The sequence below is a fragment of the Tursiops truncatus genome, chromosome 14, assembly GCF_011762595.2.
Source record: "Tursiops truncatus isolate mTurTru1 chromosome 14, mTurTru1.mat.Y, whole genome shotgun sequence".
In the NCBI taxonomy this organism is placed as follows: Eukaryota; Metazoa; Chordata; class Mammalia; order Artiodactyla; family Delphinidae; genus Tursiops; species Tursiops truncatus.
Window position 1 is genome coordinate 69397129 of NC_047047.1, and position 19315 is coordinate 69416443.

Sequence of the window (19315 nt, forward strand, 5' to 3'; positions counted from 1 at the left end):
TCGTCCCCGCTTTGTATATGTGTGATTGGAGGAAGCCCTTGAGATCATTAGGTTGCACTCCAAACGAGAGTCGGATGTCTTCCAGGAGCCCTGTACCCAGAATTCCCTTCCACCTGCATTCAGGTCCTCCCCGACACCGGGGCTTGGACTCCTCCTTTACGTCATGTAATTATTTACTGGTGCATCCGGTCCTCTTGAGGGCAGAGACCGGGCCCTAATGCCCCCACCCCTGATCACGCCAGGCAGGTGGTGGGTGCTCGGTGAGTGTGGAAGGAGGAGCAAACGAGGGCGGGTTGTGCCTTCAGGTGTGTGTGGAGAAGCTGATGCCGCTGAGCTCCTTCTGCAGCGCCTTCCACCAGGCCACCTACAACAAGCAGCCCATGTACCGCAAGGCCATCTACGAAGTACTGCAGGTCAGTGCCCCTCCGAGGGACTCAGCAGGGCGAGCTCAGACGGCAGGGACCACTTTTGGTCTGGAAGCTGGAGCACAGGGCTTAGGCCTGGGCAGAGGGTCTGCCTGGGAGGCCCTCGGGCCTCCTCCTCTCCTTACTCGTCTCCTTTCTGCAACTTCTCCCACCTGTTGCCTGAGCCCACCTTCGCTACTCTCCTCACACGTGTTGCCCTCCAGGTGGCCAGCAGCCGAGCGGGGAAGCTGTTCCCGATGTGCCACGACAGCGACGAGAGCGACACTGCCAAGGCCGTGGAGGTGCAGAACAAACAGATGATCGAATGGGCCCTGGGAGGGTTCCAGCCCTCTGGCCCCAAGGGCCTGGAGCCCCCAGAAGGTAAACGCAGGTGCACCAGCAGCTCCGCACCCAGGCTCGGAAAGCCGTGCTTAGGTAGGGCCGTCAAGGCCTCCTCCATGAAGCTTCGCAGTGGGAATGGCCGCCGTCTCCCCCTCCCTGGGGCCAGGTAGGGCCAGTGCCACTCTGGGACTTTGAACAACCTGCTCCCCCTTGGCTTGCTGGCACCAGAGACTTGGGAGCTAGGAACAAGCTGGGCACCGGGCCGCACCCTGCTACACCCCGTTGTAGGTAGATGGTCCAGGGGAAGAGAGCTGGGATTCCTCGTCAGCCAGTAACCATGACCTCATCACATGCTTTCCCGATCCAGAGGAGAAGAACCCCTACAAAGAAGTTTACACAGACATGTGGGTTGAACCCGAGGCAGCTGCCTATGCACCGCCCCCACCAGCCAAAAAGCCCCGAAAGAGCACAACTGAAAAGCCCAAGGTCAAGGAGATAATTGATGAACGCACAAGAGGTAGTTGGCCTGGCTCTGGAGAGAGCGGCAGGGTGAGGCCGGCGTTCAGAGGAATGGGCATGACCCTCGAGGCCTCCTCTGACGCCGGGCTCTCCTCCCCTCTGCAGAGCGGCTGGTGTACGAGGTGCGGCAGAAGTGCCGGAACATCGAGGGTGAGTCCTGAGGGGGCAGCTGGGCCTTGGCCCTGGGAAGTCAATTGTCTGTTCCACTTGGGCCCTAAGGTGGTGGCCGGCACAGAGTACTATAGGTACCGAGGAAGGTACGATGCCGTGGGACATCAGTACTTGGTGACAGGATGTGTCCTTTATGTCCCACCACCTCCAGCCTGCTTGACACACATCTATCTTCCGGTGCCACGATCTTTCCTGTCGGTGGTGGGAACTGGTCACTAGGGTTTGGGACACTCCAGTGGGCCAGATAAGGGTGGCCTCTCTTGGATCTGAACTTGCCCTTTTACCTTTCCTCACCTTCTCTCATCTGGGGGTCATTAGTGCATCCCATATCTGTCTCCCTTGGCCTAGTGATGGTGTGTCCAGCTCGGGGCCCTCAGGGCCAGGAAGGATGAGGGCAGGGGCCTAGGCCTTAAGGGTTGACTGCCCGAGGACATCTCCAGAGTGACACAGGGTCAGGCCCCGTTCTCACAGCGGGTTCTTGACCCTCGTACCATGCCTTTCCTGGAAGGCGGCGTTGCTGCTCAGGGAGATGAGTGGGCTTCTGAGATCGGGGCCGCGCTGCCTCCCTGTTCCATGGGGCCCCTCCCAGACTCTTTCCTGCCTTCATTTCTGGCTGCTGCTCCAGCACGCCCCTTGTTATAGCTTTTCTGGAGCTGGGCTTGGGCCCAAGCGGGGAGGGGGCCCTTCTGTGACACTCACTCTGCTTCCTCTGTTTTCCAGACATTTGCATCTCTTGTGGGAGCCTCAACGTCACCCTGGAACACCCTCTTTTCATCGGAGGAATGTGCCAAAACTGCAAGGTAGGGGCGCACCCAGCAGAGACGAGGCCCCGGCTGGCCACACCTCCTGGCCTCCGGGCTGCAGGCGCCTGGGATAGCTGTGAGGGTGACTCCGAGGTTTGCTCTTGAAGCAGAGTCCTGATAAAATGGATCCTTGGGTTTCACGCGTTTGACTTGCTGTTGCTTTTCCTCTGAGAGATCCTTGCCCCCTCTAAAGCCCCATTCATGTCCCCAGATGTGGGCTCACAGTTGCTAGTGTGAAGTGGGCGTGGACAGACTGATGGGTGGGTCCCTGTGCCCTGGGGCGGGGGACCACAAGGCGGTGCAGGCCTTCTTTTCCAGCCCTTCCCACGCGCCTCTCCTTGGTTTGTCCACTGCAGTGGGGAGGCATGGTGTCCCCTTCCCAGATCTGTGGTCTGGGCTGGACCCTGGCTGGATGGGTAGCGGGGTCATGTCTCCAGGGCTCTGTGTCGAGGTTTCAAGGCCAAAGCCCAGAGGCTGGGTTCATAGCCTGCCTTCACCCTGGCTGGCCTGGGTGCTGCCCGGTGGTCTCTGAGCCTCCGCCGTGCTCCCTAGAACTGCTTCCTGGAGTGCGCGTACCAGTATGATGATGACGGCTATCAGTCCTACTGCACCATCTGCTGCGGGGGGCGCGAGGTGCTCATGTGCGGGAACAACAATTGCTGCAGGTGAGGCCCCGCCCCCGCGCGTAGTGGCCCTCCCTCTTTGCCCTGCCCTGCGGCCACACTCCATCCGGGACTGGCCTTGGGGTGAGAGTCCCCTCCGCTCCACTGGGCTTCCTTCCAGGTGCTTTTGCGTTGAATGTGTGGATCTCTTGGTGGGGCCGGGAGCTGCGCAGGCAGCCATTAAGGAAGACCCCTGGAACTGCTACATGTGCGGGCACAAGGGCACCTACGGGCTGCTGCGGCGGCGAGAAGACTGGCCCTCTCGGCTCCAGATGTTCTTCGCCAATAACCACGACCAGGAATTCGTGAGTGCTGGGCCGAGGGTGGCTCTCCTCACCCCCCGCCTGCCAAAGCCAGAGGGCAGACTCCACCAGAGCGAGAGCGCTTCGGTCGGTCGGGGGCCTGGGCGCCGGGCAGCAGGGCCTGAGCCACGAGCGGGCTGTGCAGGTCTGGAAATCCCAAGCGCTCACAGTTGGCCGGGAGGCCAGCCCCGCGTGCGGGTCTGTAGGACACTCCTGGACACTCACCGGGCCTGTTGTGCTGGCTGCCTAGGACCCTCCGAAGGTTTACCCACCTGTCCCAGCCGAGAAGAGGAAGCCTATCCGGGTGCTGTCCCTGTTTGACGGAATCGCTACAGGTGAGAGTCTTGGGCGTCTTCGTCCTGGGACGTGGGAGCTGGGCTCAGGGGACCGTGTGTGCGTAACTTTGGCAAAACAGAGTGACAGTTAACGTTACAACTGTTAAAATATTACCGTAAGGAGGAAGCTTCTGTGTTCAATGAAAAGTAAAACTAAGTGGTAAACCAGCATGTTTGGTGGGCATTGCCTTACTGGGGACGTGAGGTCGGGGTCGGGGGGCGGGAACGGGGGCAGTGGGAGGGAGGCGCTCCAGCAGAGGTTAGAGCGATCGCTGGTCAGAGACTATGGAAGATTTTCACAGAACCTCAAAGGACAGACTTGGCGACCAAAGCAAAATCATAGGCAGTCCTGTTGTGCTTTGATTATAAGTCGCAGTGAAGAAACAAACTCTAAACGAGAGAGTCTAAAGAATATTTAAATCGCCCGTAATCCTATGACTGGTATTTTGGTATATGTCCTTTTACATTTTTAGATTTCAGAATTTTTTTTCTGTGCATGTGTGTGTTTATATAATCATATGTAGATAGATAAATAAGACAAAAGGATAGTAAAATGCATAGTAAATAGTAAAATGTGTCGTAACGTGCCTTTTCATTTATGATATCATGACTGGTTTTTCATGTCAGCCAATATAGAATTACATTATTTATAAATGCTACCTAGGATTCTATGGAGGGACACTACCATAATTTATTTAATGAACCCCCTATCGGGTTGTTTACTATTTTCCCCGCCGCTATGAGCAGTTCTGTGACAAGCATCCTTGAACATGCGTCTTTATATACTTAAACCGTTAACTTTTAGGGAATCCCGGGTCACCGTGTAGCCGCTGTTTTTAATTTCATGTGGTTCTTGACGTGAAGACTCATATACACCCCTCAGCCCTGCCCCAAGGCTGAGGCTCTTCAGTCCTTAGGAAACAAATAGTCCTCCTTAGAACTTGTCTTCATGGGACCAAAGGGAGATAGATGGGCAGGCTGGGCCCGGAGACCTTGGCCAGAGGGTGGGGAAGGCACCTGGGCCAGATGTCTGTCTTCTGTTCCCAGCTCAGTGCTGATGTCATGTGAACCTAAAGGAGTTAATGTACAGCTTTGGTTTCCTGGGCTAGGACCTTGAAGCCTTCTTAAGCCACGTCACACCCCAAGAGGCCGTGCAGGCTCCTTGTGGGGAGGTCTTTGGGGAGCAGTGGGAATGGTGCTGTGTCTCCTGACACAGGGCCTGTTCTGTTTCCTTGCCTCAATTCAGCAAGGCTTTGTGGAAGGGCCGTGGTCAGGAAGTGTGAGTAGTCAGTTCAGGAGGAAACACGCTGACTGAGACCGCCCACTCTGTCTTGAAGACATTTGCAACCCAAGAGAAGGGCTGGCTCAGGCGTGCGAGCTGCTCTGAGGTGGAGGATGTGCCGCCTCAGAGGGTGCTGGGCCTTGCAGAAGGGGGGAGGCCATCCCGGGGGCTGTAGGCTGGGGTGGGCCTCAGTGAAACCTTTCTAGAGTAGGTGGCATTTACCTTGAGTCTTGACGGATGGTTGAATTTTGCAGCGGGAGGTGATAGAAGGGCTGAGGAAGGACCAGTGTATGCAAGATACAGAAACAGCAAAGCCCACCCAAAAGTCACCTGTTGTTGTCCCTGCTTCCCGAAACCCCCTGCTGTCCTGTCTTGACTATTTTCTGAGTAGATCAAATTAGGCGTGAAAGAGCCTCGACGTAACAGCCTGTCTGATGTCCTTGTTACTGATACTCCAGTTTGATCCAGAAGTCTCCTGCGGCTTTCAGGGCAGGGTAGGGCTTGGGCCTGCCTTTGACCCATGTGTCCGGCTGGCCCGAGGGACCCCCTGCAAAGACTGGGGTGCCAGGGAGGCGACCCAGTGACGGTGCGTTTTGCTGGCTGGCACAGGGCTTCTGGTGCTGAAGGACTTGGGCATTCAGGTGGATCGCTACATCGCTTCCGAGGTGTGCGAGGACTCCATCACGGTGGGCATGGTGCGGCACCAGGGGAAGATCATGTACGTCGGGGACGTCCGCAGCGTCACGCAGAAGCATGTATGTCAGTGCCGCCATGGCCCCGCCCACCTTCTCTACGTCACTTAGCTCCGGGGACAGCGCCAGCTCCTCTCATTTTGTCCATTTGCTCTTTTCCTTTCTCCCCCCCTCCCCCGTTGAACTCTCTCCCTCCTTCTCTTCCATTTCCCTCCTTGTCTCTAGAGGATCGGGGCAGATTCCAGTGGGAATTGGGGGCCAGGCTTCTTGGGCCTGGCTGGTTTCCGGGCCCTCTTGAGTGGAGCGCTGTGGGTTGCAGTGAGGTTCCCATCCTCCCAGTACGGCTGGCGAAAGGTTCGCCAGCCTCCATTTTGGGGAGGGGGGGATCTGGCGGGATCCTGCCTGAGTGGCCCCTTGCTTTTCCAGTTATCCATGTCGACCTCGAACTACAGGCCCTCAGGCATCCTGAAGGGCATATGGAGGGGTTCAGATGGTCCAGACACCTGCCCAAGGTGCGCAGAGCACAGAGTACCTTTCATTCAGCTGCCCAGCCTGGACCGCTGTCCCCCCTGAGTGGCTGCTTTTCCTGCTGGGGGCACACTGGTTTCCCCACTGGCCTCAGAGATGGTCCAGTTCAGTCCTTTCCCTTTATTATTTAGGAAACAGCCCAGAGAGCCTCAGTGACTTGCCTGTGGCTGCACTGTGTGCGCGCGCGCGTGTGTGTATATGAATGTACGTGTGTATGTAGAGAGCATTCAAAGCAGCCGGGTCTCTTCTCTCCCATGCCAAAGTACTTTTTTGCTAAATTCACAGATCCTTTCTCTCTCCCTTTCTGCCTCTGTCCCCGGACATCAGGCCCATCACATTACCTTTATCCTCCCAGATCCAGGAGTGGGGCCCGTTCGATCTGGTGATTGGGGGCAGTCCCTGCAATGATCTCTCCATCGTCAACCCCGCCCGCAAGGGACTCTACGGTAGGTGCTGCGCTCACCCCTCCACCTTCTGAGCTGGTGCTTTCGCACGTCAGTTTCCTACTTGGATATTTCTGCCCTGGGACGGCTACTCCCAACGACCCTGCCCTCCCCTGCCCTCCCCGTGCCCGGGCCACACCACTGTCTCCTGCAGACAGCCCCAGCTGATGGCTTTCTCTTCCGACCTCTCAGAGGGCACTGGCCGGCTCTTCTTTGAGTTCTACCGCCTCCTGCATGATGCGCGGCCCAAGGAGGGAGATGATCGCCCCTTCTTCTGGCTCTTTGAGAATGTGGTGGCCATGGGCGTTAGTGACAAGAGGGACATCTCGCGATTTCTCGAGGTATAGCCAGCACCCTTGGTTTGGTCAGCTCACTAATGGCTTCTACCTTGGACTGCTGCTTTATCCCTGTCTCATCTGCATTGTGGAGCTGGGGACTGGTGACTTCCGCTTTGCAAGGGGCCCGTTTGGGAAGCTCTGGGCTTCCCAAGTAGACAGGGAGGAAGCACGCCTTGGACAGAACCCGTGGTCTCACTGTAAGAGGTGGTGTGTGGGTGTGGGCCTCAGCACTTGGAGGGCCTGACTGTTGTAAACAGGGTGGAGTGTCAGACTCCTGGGCTTGGGGGTCTGTGTGGCGTTTCCCTGGTGGAACCTCTGAGATACCAGAAGCAATTTTCCCAACCAGAGTGGCTTGTCCTCGCTCCCTGGCACCGTGACGGATGCTTTATGGCACCTGGGAAGAAAACACAGCTTATCTCAGTTTCTATTTCCCATTTTGTGGGTCCCAGCTTGCTGAGCCTGGTTTGGGCTGTGCACAGAGGGTTTCTGCAGCCAGAGTCCTTCTTGGGGCGGGCAGTCTGGGAGCCCGAGCCTGTGCTCCCGGGTCTTGGGGGCAAACGCCTCAAGCTGGTGTGTTTGGCTCACAATGTGGACGTACTACAGCGAACACATCCACACTCATTGGAACTTTCTTTCTCAAAGCCTCCGGGCGAGCTGGAGCTGTGTGGTCCAGTGTGGTGGGCATCTGCCATGTGTGGCATTTAAATTGACATTAAAATTCCTCAGTCACACCAGCCTCCTCTCAAGTACTCCGCCATCTGCAGCTGGTGGGCTAGTGGCCACTACATGGAACAGTGCAGATAGAACATTTCCATCATCGCGGTGTGGACTGTGCGGGTCTAGACTGTTCCAGTGGGAGCGTGTGGAACGTAGCTGGGTTTTAATTCCAGCTTTTCCTGGGGCCTTCAGGCTCTCCCAGTGTGGCCTCTCGAGAGAGAAGTAAGAGCCTTTGAGGCTCTAAACTAGCAAATTTCCTGGCACTCTTACATTTCTCTCTCACTCATCTTTAACCTCTGTCCTGTTTTATAGTCCAACCCTGTGATGATTGATGCCAAAGAAGTGTCGGCTGCACACAGGGCCCGCTACTTCTGGGGGAACCTTCCCGGTATGAACAGGTTGGTGAGAGCTCCGTGCCCAGGTGGCTGCGGGTGGGTGTCTGCAGGCAGGATGACGCCCCGAGGAGGGGGCCAGCCTCCCCTGCTGACCAGCTTGCTGCTCTGCCGTGTTCTTCTTTGTTTCCTTTTCCTTGAGGAAGAAGGGGAGTCAGGTGTAGAAAATACTTGCCTGAGAAACCAAGGACTAGTGGTCCCAAATGGGACCTTTAAAAAGCACACTCTTGACACAGAAGAGGACTCATCGTGCTGCTGAGTTATATGGTTGGTTCTCCTACGTTGGTGATGTGTCTAGAGTCAGCTGGTCCCTAGTCCCCTGAGGTAAAGCTGTGGAGGATGTGTTTGGGGATGGGAAGGAGAGTGGTGCACACAGCTGGGCCACATCGGGCTCCAGGAGAGAGAGTGTCGAAGCAGCAGGCACCTCGCAGCTCAGAGGGCCCTGCTCCACTTATTATCCACACACTTCGTTGGCTTCAAGTCCTTTTTCGGAAGGATGCTCTTCGTTTAGGTTACACAGAGATTTTAATGTCCAGGAATGAAGAAAATTTCATTTCTTCAGCGTAATAATCGTACTATAAAAAGGCGTATGTGAAGAAAGGAATTCTGGTTGAGAGTTAGTGGTTCAAAAGCAGAGGGAGATCCACCCAATCTAGATACCTATTACGGAAAGAAATACTTTGCACCATGTTTTGAGTGTGGATTTTAAGCCTCCTTGGTACACCTACAAATTGGGAACATCATTTAACCTGGCCTCACGTCATCTAATCTGCCTCTCTGGCAATAGCATGAAGTTTTAGGAACTTCCCCCGTCTCATACCTGTTTGGCAAAGCTGCCGTCTTTTGCGAGGGCTTGTTGGCTGGGAAGGAGATGGGTCAGTGGGCAGCTGACCTGAAAACTGTCTCGGTGTCTCCCTAATGTTCCCGGGATGGATGTCTGTGCGTACTGGAAAAATGGACTGGCTTATGTAGTCCAGTATTTTTATGGAGCCAGTAACTCAGCGTACCCTGACAGCCCTTGGGGGGATTGTTCTCACATGCTTCTTCCAACTCTAAAATTCTAGAACTCTGAGCTTCCAGGAGGAGCAGAGGTACCGCGAGGGACCAAGTAGAGTGTATATGCGCCTAAACAGGGAGGAGCCTGGAGGCGCGATCTGACCATGGGTCCTGGGGTGGTTCCCATGCAGAGATGGTGGACCGCTCTGTGAAACCTTTATTACGTAATCCTAAATGTCAGAAAAGGCCAGCAGCACAGGTGATATTTAGTGATCTGGTCTGCCTTCTGAGAAGTGACACGTTCCGTGTCACAAAATTTTAGTCTTCTGGGGACTGTGCAGAATTTGTCTGGTTAACTAACTGTACATTTCAGGTGTACAGTTTGACGAATTTCATCCAGTGTACAGACCCATGTAACCATCACCGTAGTCGAAATACAGGCCATTCTGTCATGCCAAAGCTTGCTTTGTGATGGGTGCTTTTAAGACTCAGTCTATTTTTAAGTAACAGGTTTAAAAATAATTGGGCTTTTCCCCGTCTGGGCAGGCGTTGTCTGTTCATTTGTAGTTTGAGACCACTTTTGAATTCACCTTTAAGGATTCATGCTTGGGGGACTTGTGTCTGTGAGTGGCTGCAGTGTATGTCGCATGTGTTGGGGAGTCTGAGGGGGGTTACGACGCACGTGGGTGACGGGGTCCTCTTTGATTTCCCCGTGTGAGTCAGATGGCTGCTGGCTCAGGGCCCTGGGTGCGCCCCTGCCGTCGTCCTGGTCTCTGTTGTTACTCTCTCTCTTCTGCCTTCCAGGCCGTTGGCATCCACTGTGAATGATAAGCTGGAGCTGCAGGAGTGTCTGGAGCACGGCAGGATAGCCAAGGTTAGCCCAGCATCCAAGCCCTCTGCTGGGGGTAAGGAGAAGGGCAGGACGGGCTGGAACAGCACCAGGGCTGTGTGTCCCGCCTGCAGAGGATGCGACTGAGGGGGTCGTGCATGCAGTTGGCCAGAGCGGGAGGGTCGAGGGGGGAAAGCCTGGAGGGCCGGGGGAGAGGTCAGGAATCCTTGCTGCCTGCAGCCCTTCCGTGCTGAGCTCGCCCGCTGCTCCTGTGGGAGGCAGACACTAAGACGCCTTTGCCAAGGTCCCTGCGTCTGCTACGGCTTTTGAATGATTGAGCCAGGACCTATTGCACGAGCCTTCAGAGCAGAGCTTCTCCTGTGATGTGGAAGCTCCCTTTCTCGCTGGAGAAACCTCCTGGGGCTGCTGGCACCCCAGGGGTGCCTTTGCGCCCCTGAGTAATTTGGCATCCCCTTGCCTGTAAGTCACCACCCCTGGGAAAAAACAATTCTTAGGAGACTGACGAAGGACAGTGGCTCAAGCTGCTGTCTGTCAAGCCCTTGGCCAGTGGGACTGGACTGAGGATGGCCGGGTGACCTCAGTGTAGGAAGAAAAGCAGGGCAGTGGGGTCTGTGGAGGCTCACGACTGGAGCCTGACCTCGGCCCCTGGATGGACCAGGCCTTGTCACCTTTGGACGCACCAGTCCTTGGTAGGTGCCTGGCAGGAGATGAGTACTCATTTCTCTTTTCCTCTCCTCGTCTTCTAGTTCAGCAAAGTGAGGACCATTACTACTAGGTCGAACTCCATAAAGCAGGGCAAAGACCAGCATTTCCCCGTCTTCATGAATGAGAAAGAGGACATCTTATGGTGCACTGAAATGGAAAGGTACCCACTCAACGCTGGTGTCGGGCAGGAGCGGGTGGGAGGGATCTCCGCCTCTGCACCAGACTCGGATCCCCTGCGGATACCCCGTGAGCAGTGGGTTTTCCCAAGCATTTCCCAACATGGCAGATTCCTGGGGGAGGACTCCTGTGCGTTGTAAGGCTGGTTTAAAGTAAGGGGGGGCGTCTAGGAATCAACCCCCAATGCCTTGGCTCCCAGCGGTCCTTCTGAGCTCCAAGGAAGCACTGTGGCTGCAGGAGCTTCCCTGCGTCCCACTTGCTGATGTTATGTGCTTTGCAGACCAGGACAGTGTGGGACCAGGTGGGCCTTAAAGCCTCAGCACCCTGCTTTGGCACAGATTGGACTTGGGCTAGATTCCTCATTCTTGGGGTAACTGCCATTTAGCCAGACAAAGAGACCATTTTCACAGGCAGCCGGAGCAAGCAGGAACTCCTGACATCAGGCAAGGGTTTGGCCCCCTTGCAGAGTCTTCCGTTCTCTGCGGGGGAAGATACCAGGGATGTATTTTTATTACATACAGAGTTGAGATACCCACTGTGGGTCTGAATTTCAGGTGGAGCGTGTCCTGGAGGTGTTTCTCACAAACGCTAACTCTGTTTCTACTGCGTGGGAAATCTCTAGGCAGTGATCATCTTAACATACCTTCAGACCCACAGAGAGTAGCCGGGCGCCTGAGTCTCGAACAGGTTATTAAGGACACAGAATTGCCCAGGCTGGCGCTGACTCCTGCCCTGTCTGCCTTTTCTCCCCAGGGTGTTTGGCTTCCCTGTCCACTATACCGACGTCTCCAACATGAGCCGCTTGGCGAGGCAGAGACTGCTGGGCCGGTCGTGGAGCGTGCCCGTCATCCGCCACCTCTTCGCTCCGCTGAAGGAATATTTTGCTTGTGTGTAAGGGACGTGAGGGCAAACCGAGGTAGTGAAACAAGGTTTAAACAAACAAACAAAAAACACAAAACACAACAAAATACCAAGAACATGAGGATGGAGAGAAGTATCAGCACCCAGAAGAGGAAAAGGAATTTAAAACAAAAAAAAAAACCCCACAGAGGCAGAAATACCGGAAGGCTTTGCCTTGTAAAAAGGGTTGGACATCATCTCCTGATTTTTCAATGTTAATCTTCAGTCCTATTTAAAAACAAAACCAAGCTCCCTCCCCACCCTCCCACCCCCTTTTTTTCGGTCAAACCTTTTGTTTTCTACTCTTTTCAGAGGGGTTTTCTGTTTGTTTGGGTTTTTGTTTCTTGCTGTGACTGAAACAAGAGGGTTTATTGCAGCAAAAAAAAAAAAAAATCAGTAACAAAAAATAGTAACATACCTTGCAGAGGAAAGATGGGAGTGAAGGAAAGAAGGAAATTCTATAGAAATCTATATATTGGGGTTTTTTTTGTTTTTTTTTTTTGTTTTTTTTTTGTTTTTGTTTTGTTTTTTTTACTATGTATCTTTTTTTTTGTTGTTGTCTCTAGCCTGATCAGATAGGAGCACAAGCAGAGGACAGAAAATAGACACTCAGGCGGCAGAGTTCCCTCCCAGCCACTGAGCTGTCTTGCCAGCACCATTCCTGGTCATGCAAAACACAACCCAACTAGCAGCAGAGAGACGAGAACACCACACAAGACCCTTTTATACAGTATTCAGGTGCCTACCACACAGGAAACCTTGAAGAAAATCAGTTTCTAGAAGCCGCTGTTACCTCTTGTTTACAGTTTATATATATATGATAGATATGAGATATATATATAAAAGGTACTGTTAACTACTGTACAACCCGACTTCATAATGGTGCTTTACAACAGCGAGATGAGTAAAAACATCAGCTTCCACGTTGCCTTATGTGCAAAGGGTTTTAACCAAGGATGGAGAAAGGGAGACAGCTTGGAGGTGAACTGTTAACCGTGGTGGGGTTTTTCAATTTCCCCTTGGTGTTTAACAAGGTGAAGGAGGAGAATTTGGGAACAGCATTCTCCCGTTTCTCCCTGCCAAAAAAGGGGGTGAAATTCAGTGGTCGGGACCGTGGAAAGCTGAGAGTGGGATCCATCCAGGCTCCTGAGATAACCTTTTGATTTTTTTAGAAAAGGAGACTCCCTCGGCAAGATGGCAGGATGAGGGGTCTTCATTCCCAATTTCTCACATTAGCCGATTCGAGGGCTCCTTGCGGTGGGGTCAGAAAAAATCCAGAGTGCGGGCAAGTGACAGTTCAGACCCCACCTGGAGCAAATAAAAAAACATACAAAACGTACTGGTGCTTTCCTGTCTAAGTCGCTTTTTGTGTGTTCTTTTATGAGGCCCCCACCATCCACCCTCTGTGCACAAGGCGGCTTCCGGCCCCTGGAATGTGATGTTTTTGGTCATCTCCAAAGGCTGCAGTTTTATACTGGGAGGCTGATGACACCTTTTGTTATAATTATTCTTATGGTTCTGGTTATAATTATGTTTGTTTTCAGATTTTCTTTAAGAAAACAAAAACCCAACCCCCCCTCCCTTTAGGTTTCAAACCAAGGTGCGGGGAGCAGGGTGCTTCTAAGTCAGTGGTGGCCCTGGTGCCCTGGCTCCCCACCCCTCGGGCCAGGTGGGCCACCGGGCGCTGCGACAGCTGGGCGTCGGCCAGGGGGTCCCCGAGGCCGGCCTTCCGGGCGCGTCCCTCTTCTCTTCTGCTTCCCTCCTCTCGAGTCACGTGTGTCAGGGCTGGAGGGAGGACCAGGCATCTCTCTCCTCGCGTGTGTGATTGGAGTGGTGTGTATTTCTTTTCTAGTACTTGGTCTGATGATAGCTGTGCTCTTACCTCGAGTCAGCAGCACCTGGAGCCCCAAGTGCACGACACTTGGTTCCGCTTCCCGGCGAGGCAGGCAGCCTGGTGTTGGCTGTAGGCAGGGACGGCATGTGTGGCTCCAGGGTGAGGGCCCAATGGGCAGATGCCTGCCTGGGTAGATGGGGTGTAGATAATGTGGCATATAGAGATATATATTTTATAATGGGAGGGGGGAGTGGCACCTCCTGGGACTGGCAGGGCTGGCAGGGGTGCTGCCAAGCACATGGTCCCACGTTCGCATCCCTAGAAAGATAGGGCCTACGGTGATAGGCGCTATATAAATACATAGATAGGGTCACGTATAAGAAATATTTTGTAGTGGGGAGCGGGGGAAGGAGGCTCAGAATGCTGAGTCTCGGGCCCCACTGCAGACAGGCCCCACACCAATCAGTCAGTCCCACACGCACACACAGGAACATGTTTCTATACTGATGCGTAACGAATGCGCGTACACACGCACACACGCACACGCACACACGCGCGCACACACACACACACACACACACACACACACACAGCCAGGGAGCTCCCAGCGCTCTTCTCCCCAGGATTCAGGACTTTGCAGAGTCGGCCCTGCAGCTCTTTACCTCTGTTGCCCTAATTGCAGGTAGACTGTCAATCCCAGAAGTTGCTAGGTGCTGAGGGCAGGAAAAGGAGGAGGTTTTCTTTCAGCAGGTGCTCTCCTCTAGCAGGTAGCGTTCTATCTCTTTTGCCCCTGGTGATGTCAAAAGACTCTTCTGTTAGCAACCTGTGACACTGACCTGCAACCCTAGGCACCAGTCCAGTCAGCCCTCAACTCCCCCTACCTATTCTCCCCCGACCAAAACGAAACTGACGTCCAGGGCTGTCTTGGCCAGGGGGCTTCCATTGGAAAAAAAATGGGACAGTGAACCTCACCTTTTGAATAAAGCAAATTAGTATTTGGTGACAAAACGAAACCAGGCTTTGAATCCCGTGCTCATTGCTCAGGAGTAAGCCCACAGCTGGTGGCCGCGGTCTCCCGCTCCTTTTAGGGGTGCTTAGTCCCGCACCCCGGGCTACTCATTTCCTTGTCAGATTGGTTTTTAAGATGATACCCAGTTGCTTCCTGCCAGCTGTGTGCCGTGATGCCAGGTGGTGATGGTGGGCTCCCACGGGGCTGGAGCAGCTGTGGGGGAAGCCCTCGGCCCTTCCCTCGTTGGAGTCTGTACCGAACTGTGGTGCTCACCCCACCCCCTCCAGCCAGGCTCCATCTTCCCGGCCCAGAGCCCACCAGCACTGCTCCGGAGGGCTGGGGGAGGAGGGCTGCCGCAGGCAGTCCAAGGTGCTCCCTCCCCTGGCGGCCAACGCTAAGGTCTTCCCAGCCCCAGTGTCAGGGCAGAGTCTCTTCCTCTGCAGACAGACTTCCCGGCTCTCCGAGGCCTTTTGTCCACTGCTTGTGTGCAGGAGTTTGCTTTTCCCAGTGGCCCAAGCCCCACCCAGGGGCTTGGTGTGGGGAAGCAGCTCGGTAGCCAAGGATGTGGTGAGCCTGAGGGCTCGGCGTGGGCCGGCCAGCTTGCTTGCTGTGGCTGAGGACCTGTTGCGCGCAGTCTGGCCACCTGACTAGGCCCCAGAAGGGGCCAGGTGCACCCTCGCAGGGACGAGCGTTAACGATCACCAGCTTTCCTTCCAGCCACACCCGTGGGCTTGGTCCCATAGTAGAGCTTGGTAGGGTGCAGGGGACCTTGGGGATGTGCCAACTTGGCCACACCGGGGTGCTGTCCAACTCTGGGGGTGCTCCTGGGGGCAGTGATCAGGTCCCCTTCTAAAGGGGACTGAGGTGAGGTCGCGCGGGGATGCAGGTGGGGGGTCGCGGCACTCGTTGTGCGTGAGGCTCAGGGTAGAGGCAGTGCAGCGGGAGAAACCACGAAGGCCTAGGGAAAATTCTGGAGTATGTTCCCGGTGGGGTTTTCTTTCTGAAGAGCAGGCCAATTTACAAATTCCTGGAAACGAGGGTTTCTAGGGACTGAGGAGGATGCCCCCTACTTGCTGCAGGTGCCAGAGGGACCTGTGCCTCTTGCCGGGGGTAGGTAGCTGGGGCTCGGCAGGGCGCAGGGCCCTGGGTCGCTTGCCCGAGGAGGAAGCTCGTCTCCAGCCGGCGCCGCTGAGCCCCGTGGGCCTCAAGCTGGCTGGTGCTGCCTGCCTTTCCCGGGAGCCGACCGAGGAGCACAGGACCCGTGGGGTCTTGCAGTCAGTGATGGCAACCCAGGTGTGCCACTGTCTGTTTTTCTTTCTAGACCCCAGAACCTTCCTGCTATTGAACATTCTAGAAAGCAAACTTCCCCAAAGAGCACGCAGGACTGCTTTGCTTTTGAGACGGGCCTGGGAGTGGCGGCTGGCGAAGATGCCTGTGGGTTTTTGGTGAGTCGCTAGAGTGCAGACTGGGACAGGCAGACCCAGCAGGAAGAAAGGCTGGTGGTGGACATCGGACTGGTCTAATGAGGGCCGGCTCCCCTTACTTCCTGCATAGCTGGCAATTCTGGGGAAGCCTGAATTGATGGGATGGGAATTAGGTGGGAATAGCCCACGGTCTCCAGCACAGGAAGGTCTGTAACAGGAGCAAGGGAAGGAACTATTTCAGCAGAGCCACCTGGGGAATGTTCTTAGCCTTCATCTCGCTGATGACATCATTATACATAAAGTGGATCTTGGAGGCGCTTTTGAATTCCTGTCGCTGTTCTGTTTGGGGCAGAGAGGCTGTGGCACTGGTATTTTTCAGAGGTGTCGTTTTCAAGAAACTTGCAGGGTTAGGGCCGTGGGTCCTGCCTCGCACTGTGATCTGATGAGGGCTGGTCGTTGCCTGTGGTCAGGGTAGCAGCAGAGCCAAGATGCTGGTGAGAACTGGGTTTCTAGCCAGGCCCCGTTTTGATCGCAGGAGATGAGGAATCTGAATTTGTCATCGGGCGTGGTCTAGTCTGGCCCCTCCCAGCGCTTGTGATTAGCGATGGCACTGGAGTTGTCCTGCCCTCTTTCCTCCACCTCTGGAGGGCTGGCGTGGAGCTGGAATGGCTCTCCCGGCCATTCCTTGCTGAGGCAGGGATTAACCATGAGTGTTTGGAGGATCTAAGAGGAAAGAGAATAGATTTCTATCCAGGATGGACTCCACTGTTCTAGCAGAAGCTCTCGAGTCTTTACGTTTTGGTAAAGGAAGGCTGGGGTCTTCAGGAAGCGAGAGCAGCCCCTCTTGCACCGGCGTGTTCCAGAGACCCGGCTGAGTGGGCCTTGGGTTGTTTATCCAGCTGATCCTCAGCAGTGGAGCCTGGGGAGGGGGAGAAACAAGCAGGTCAGAAGCAGTGAGGGCAAGGATGGAAGGTCCTTAGCTAGTCGTGGCCGGCCGAATCGCCCGAACGGAGGCCCGCAGATTCCTGTAACTCCAGTAACTGGAAAACGCCCCGCAGGGGCATGGGAGGGCGGCTTTCTCAGCCTCCAGTCTCACGGCCTCCAGCCCTGGGCCTGAGGACATGAGCAGGGATCCGAAAGCATCACCTGAGTCCCATTTCACTTCACAGACTGATCTGGTTGCACAGCCCTAGAACCCAACCAACCACAAAAATGCCGAAATTCCTTAGAATACGCAGAGGGAGGAGGTGACTCAACAAGGTGCTAAAACATTTTATTAAAAATATATATTGTTAAATTAAGTCTGCTGTCTGGACAATGACTGTTTGTTTTGTTTTCTTGTAGTGGAGTTTAAAAGAGACTATTATTTTACTCTGATATATTATTATTAAAAAGGCATTTTAACTTTGTACTTGAAAACTAAATGAGCGATTTCATGTGTTTTAGCTGAGGCATTGAAGTAGCGGGTGCTTACTTATTTGTGGGAAATCATGTATTCATACTGAAGAATAAACTCCGTAGCTGATTTGGTAATAACTTTTACTGTTACAGACGATTTCGCTTTGACCCCGGCGGGAGAGCACTTTTACTGCACATTCCACGCAGCTAAATGCAGGACTTAACTCCCCAGACCCTTCCCTTCCCAACCCTCTTTCCTTTCTCTTCAGTTCCTCTTCTGACTCTTTGTTGTTGTTGTTGTTTTTTTTCTCCCTGGTTCCAGCATCCTTTCACCACTGTATTTTTTTTAGGGTTGCTTCTCTATTTATTGACAATAATAATGTACATTTCACAGTCTGGTTCTGGGACATCGGGGAGGGGCAAGTGTGAAAGGGCCCTGCACGGGTCCCCACCCCCATGCCCTGGTGTTCTGTTGTATCTCTGTGTAAGTGATGCTCGTGACATAGCTGTTATGAAATAATTATAAAGAGGTCAGTGCGTACAGCAGATGTAGAAAGTCTGTCAGTTCCGCCTTCATCACGTTTTTTTTTTTTTTTTGGTTTTTTTTTTTGTTTTTTTTTTTTTTTTTTTTTGTGCCCAGAAGCATATAATAAAGCTCCTTTCTAATGTACTTGTGCTGGAGAACACTTGAATAAATGGACTGTTTTTGTGCAAAAAAGAAAAACGGAAAAAGCACCGTAATAATGTCCTTTTGTCTTGCGTCTCCTTTCCCCTGACATGACTGTTGGCAACCTTCTTCAGAGGGGTTAAGTGCCCAAACCGGGAGGTCCTAGCACTGGGTCTAGACAGTGCAGTTCCTCCCTTTAAAAACATCACCTGCATGAACATTCAATAGGGACTGTAAACTGGGTGCAAAAAAGGGTGGTTTGGTTGACAGGAAGCTCGAAGATAAGTTAGAGTGAGGCAAGGTTGCAGGAAGAGCAGATTCTGTCCAAGGCTGAGCTATAGAAATTTTCAGACTAGAGCCGGGAGAGGAGTGGGCCTTGTGCCTGTGTCAGACAAGCTAGAGGGCTTTGGTTACGGGCACCGTTCCTCTCTGTGTGGGGTTTCTCCAAAACACAAGGGCATCCAGAGGAGAGCAGCCGGGTGGTGGACAGTCTAGACTGTGCAAGGGACCCTGGGAGACACAGGTGTTTGGCCCCCAAAATGGGAGAATTTAGAGAATGGTGCAGACAATGACAGGGAGAGCCCAAGGGGCTGGGATGATTCGGGGCAGTTCCACGTGGCAGGCGGAAGTGGGGCCAGTCGGCCGAAGTCGGTCTATTTCAGCTCAGCATAAGAAGATCCTTTTTCACTACTGGCCAGCAGTCCGAGGGCTGCCCTGAGTACAGTGAAGCCCTGGTCAGTTAAGAGGCGCTGGACAGCCACTGGGGCTCCTGCTGACCTTCCTTGAGACCCCAAGTCTGGGTTATCCTGGCTGACCCACCCCTCCTCAGCACTATCTTGCAAGTGGACGGTGCCTTGCGGTTGGAAGAGCCCGTTCACACATGATGTCCCCTTTGTCCTCGTGACTCTTTGCCTGGCAGTTACTAGTTCCCTGTTGTCCCATCTAAGAGACTGATCTGAACACACAGAAGAACTGGGCTTTTCCCATCACATCTCCTCTCTAAGACCCCTGGCATTCCATGCTGCATTTCCATTTCCTAAGTGCCAAGCAGATCCCGCCAATGATTTCTTGTCTTCAGGGAGGATTATTCAAGGTTTCTTTCCTACAGCAGATTTCGGGGGAGGTTTAGGACTGCACCACTTTGCTGGCAGCTTTGAAAGAAATTATAAGGGGGAAATTTGAGAAAAAGGGGAAAATAACAGGCTTTTTTTTCATGGGCACTTTTTATTTTCTTTACAAAATTGTAAATGTATATTTAACTGTTATCCTACTTTTTTCTCAATATTTTTCAATGTTGATGTAGAATTCTTTTTTAAAAAATGGCTGCATGGCATTTTCTTGTTGGATGTTTGTTTCTATATATATATATGCATTTTATTTTAGCTATAAATAGAGCTGCAATAAATATCTTTATGTGTTGGCTTT

At 53.6% G+C, this 19315-nt stretch overlaps 1 protein-coding gene across 27 annotated transcripts in view; it reads left to right on the plus strand.

Moving 5' to 3' along the window:
* DNMT3A (DNA methyltransferase 3 alpha) overlaps window positions 1-19315 on the plus strand; it is a 113622-nt gene that overhangs the window by 87242 nt on the left and 7065 nt on the right. For 13 of the 27 annotated variants that reach the window (XM_073791541.1, XM_073791540.1, XM_073791549.1 and 10 more), the window contains 17 exons: window positions 306-413; window positions 629-785; window positions 1114-1263; window positions 1371-1415; window positions 2157-2236; window positions 2792-2904; window positions 3023-3206; window positions 3454-3538; window positions 5430-5575; window positions 6396-6486; window positions 6676-6824; window positions 7851-7936; window positions 9731-9800; window positions 10523-10641; window positions 11412-11549; window positions 15723-15846; window positions 16995-19312. In XM_073791541.1, coding sequence (XP_073647642.1) covers window positions 306-413; window positions 629-785; window positions 1114-1263; window positions 1371-1415; window positions 2157-2236; window positions 2792-2904; window positions 3023-3206; window positions 3454-3538; window positions 5430-5575; window positions 6396-6486; window positions 6676-6824; window positions 7851-7936; window positions 9731-9800; window positions 10523-10641; window positions 11412-11549; window positions 15723-15846; window positions 16995-17018 — 1869 coding nt within the window. In that variant the 3' untranslated portion in view covers window positions 17019-19312. Of the gene's footprint in view, window positions 1-305; window positions 414-628; window positions 786-1113; window positions 1264-1370; window positions 1416-2156; window positions 2237-2791; window positions 2905-3022; window positions 3207-3453; window positions 3539-5429; window positions 5576-5938; window positions 6025-6395; window positions 6487-6675; window positions 6825-7850; window positions 7937-8076; window positions 8255-9730; window positions 9801-10522; window positions 10642-11411; window positions 19313-19315 lie in introns of those variants that run through there. The other 14 variants (XM_033838922.2, XM_033838927.2, XM_033838928.2 and 11 more) reach the window with 12 other exon arrangements.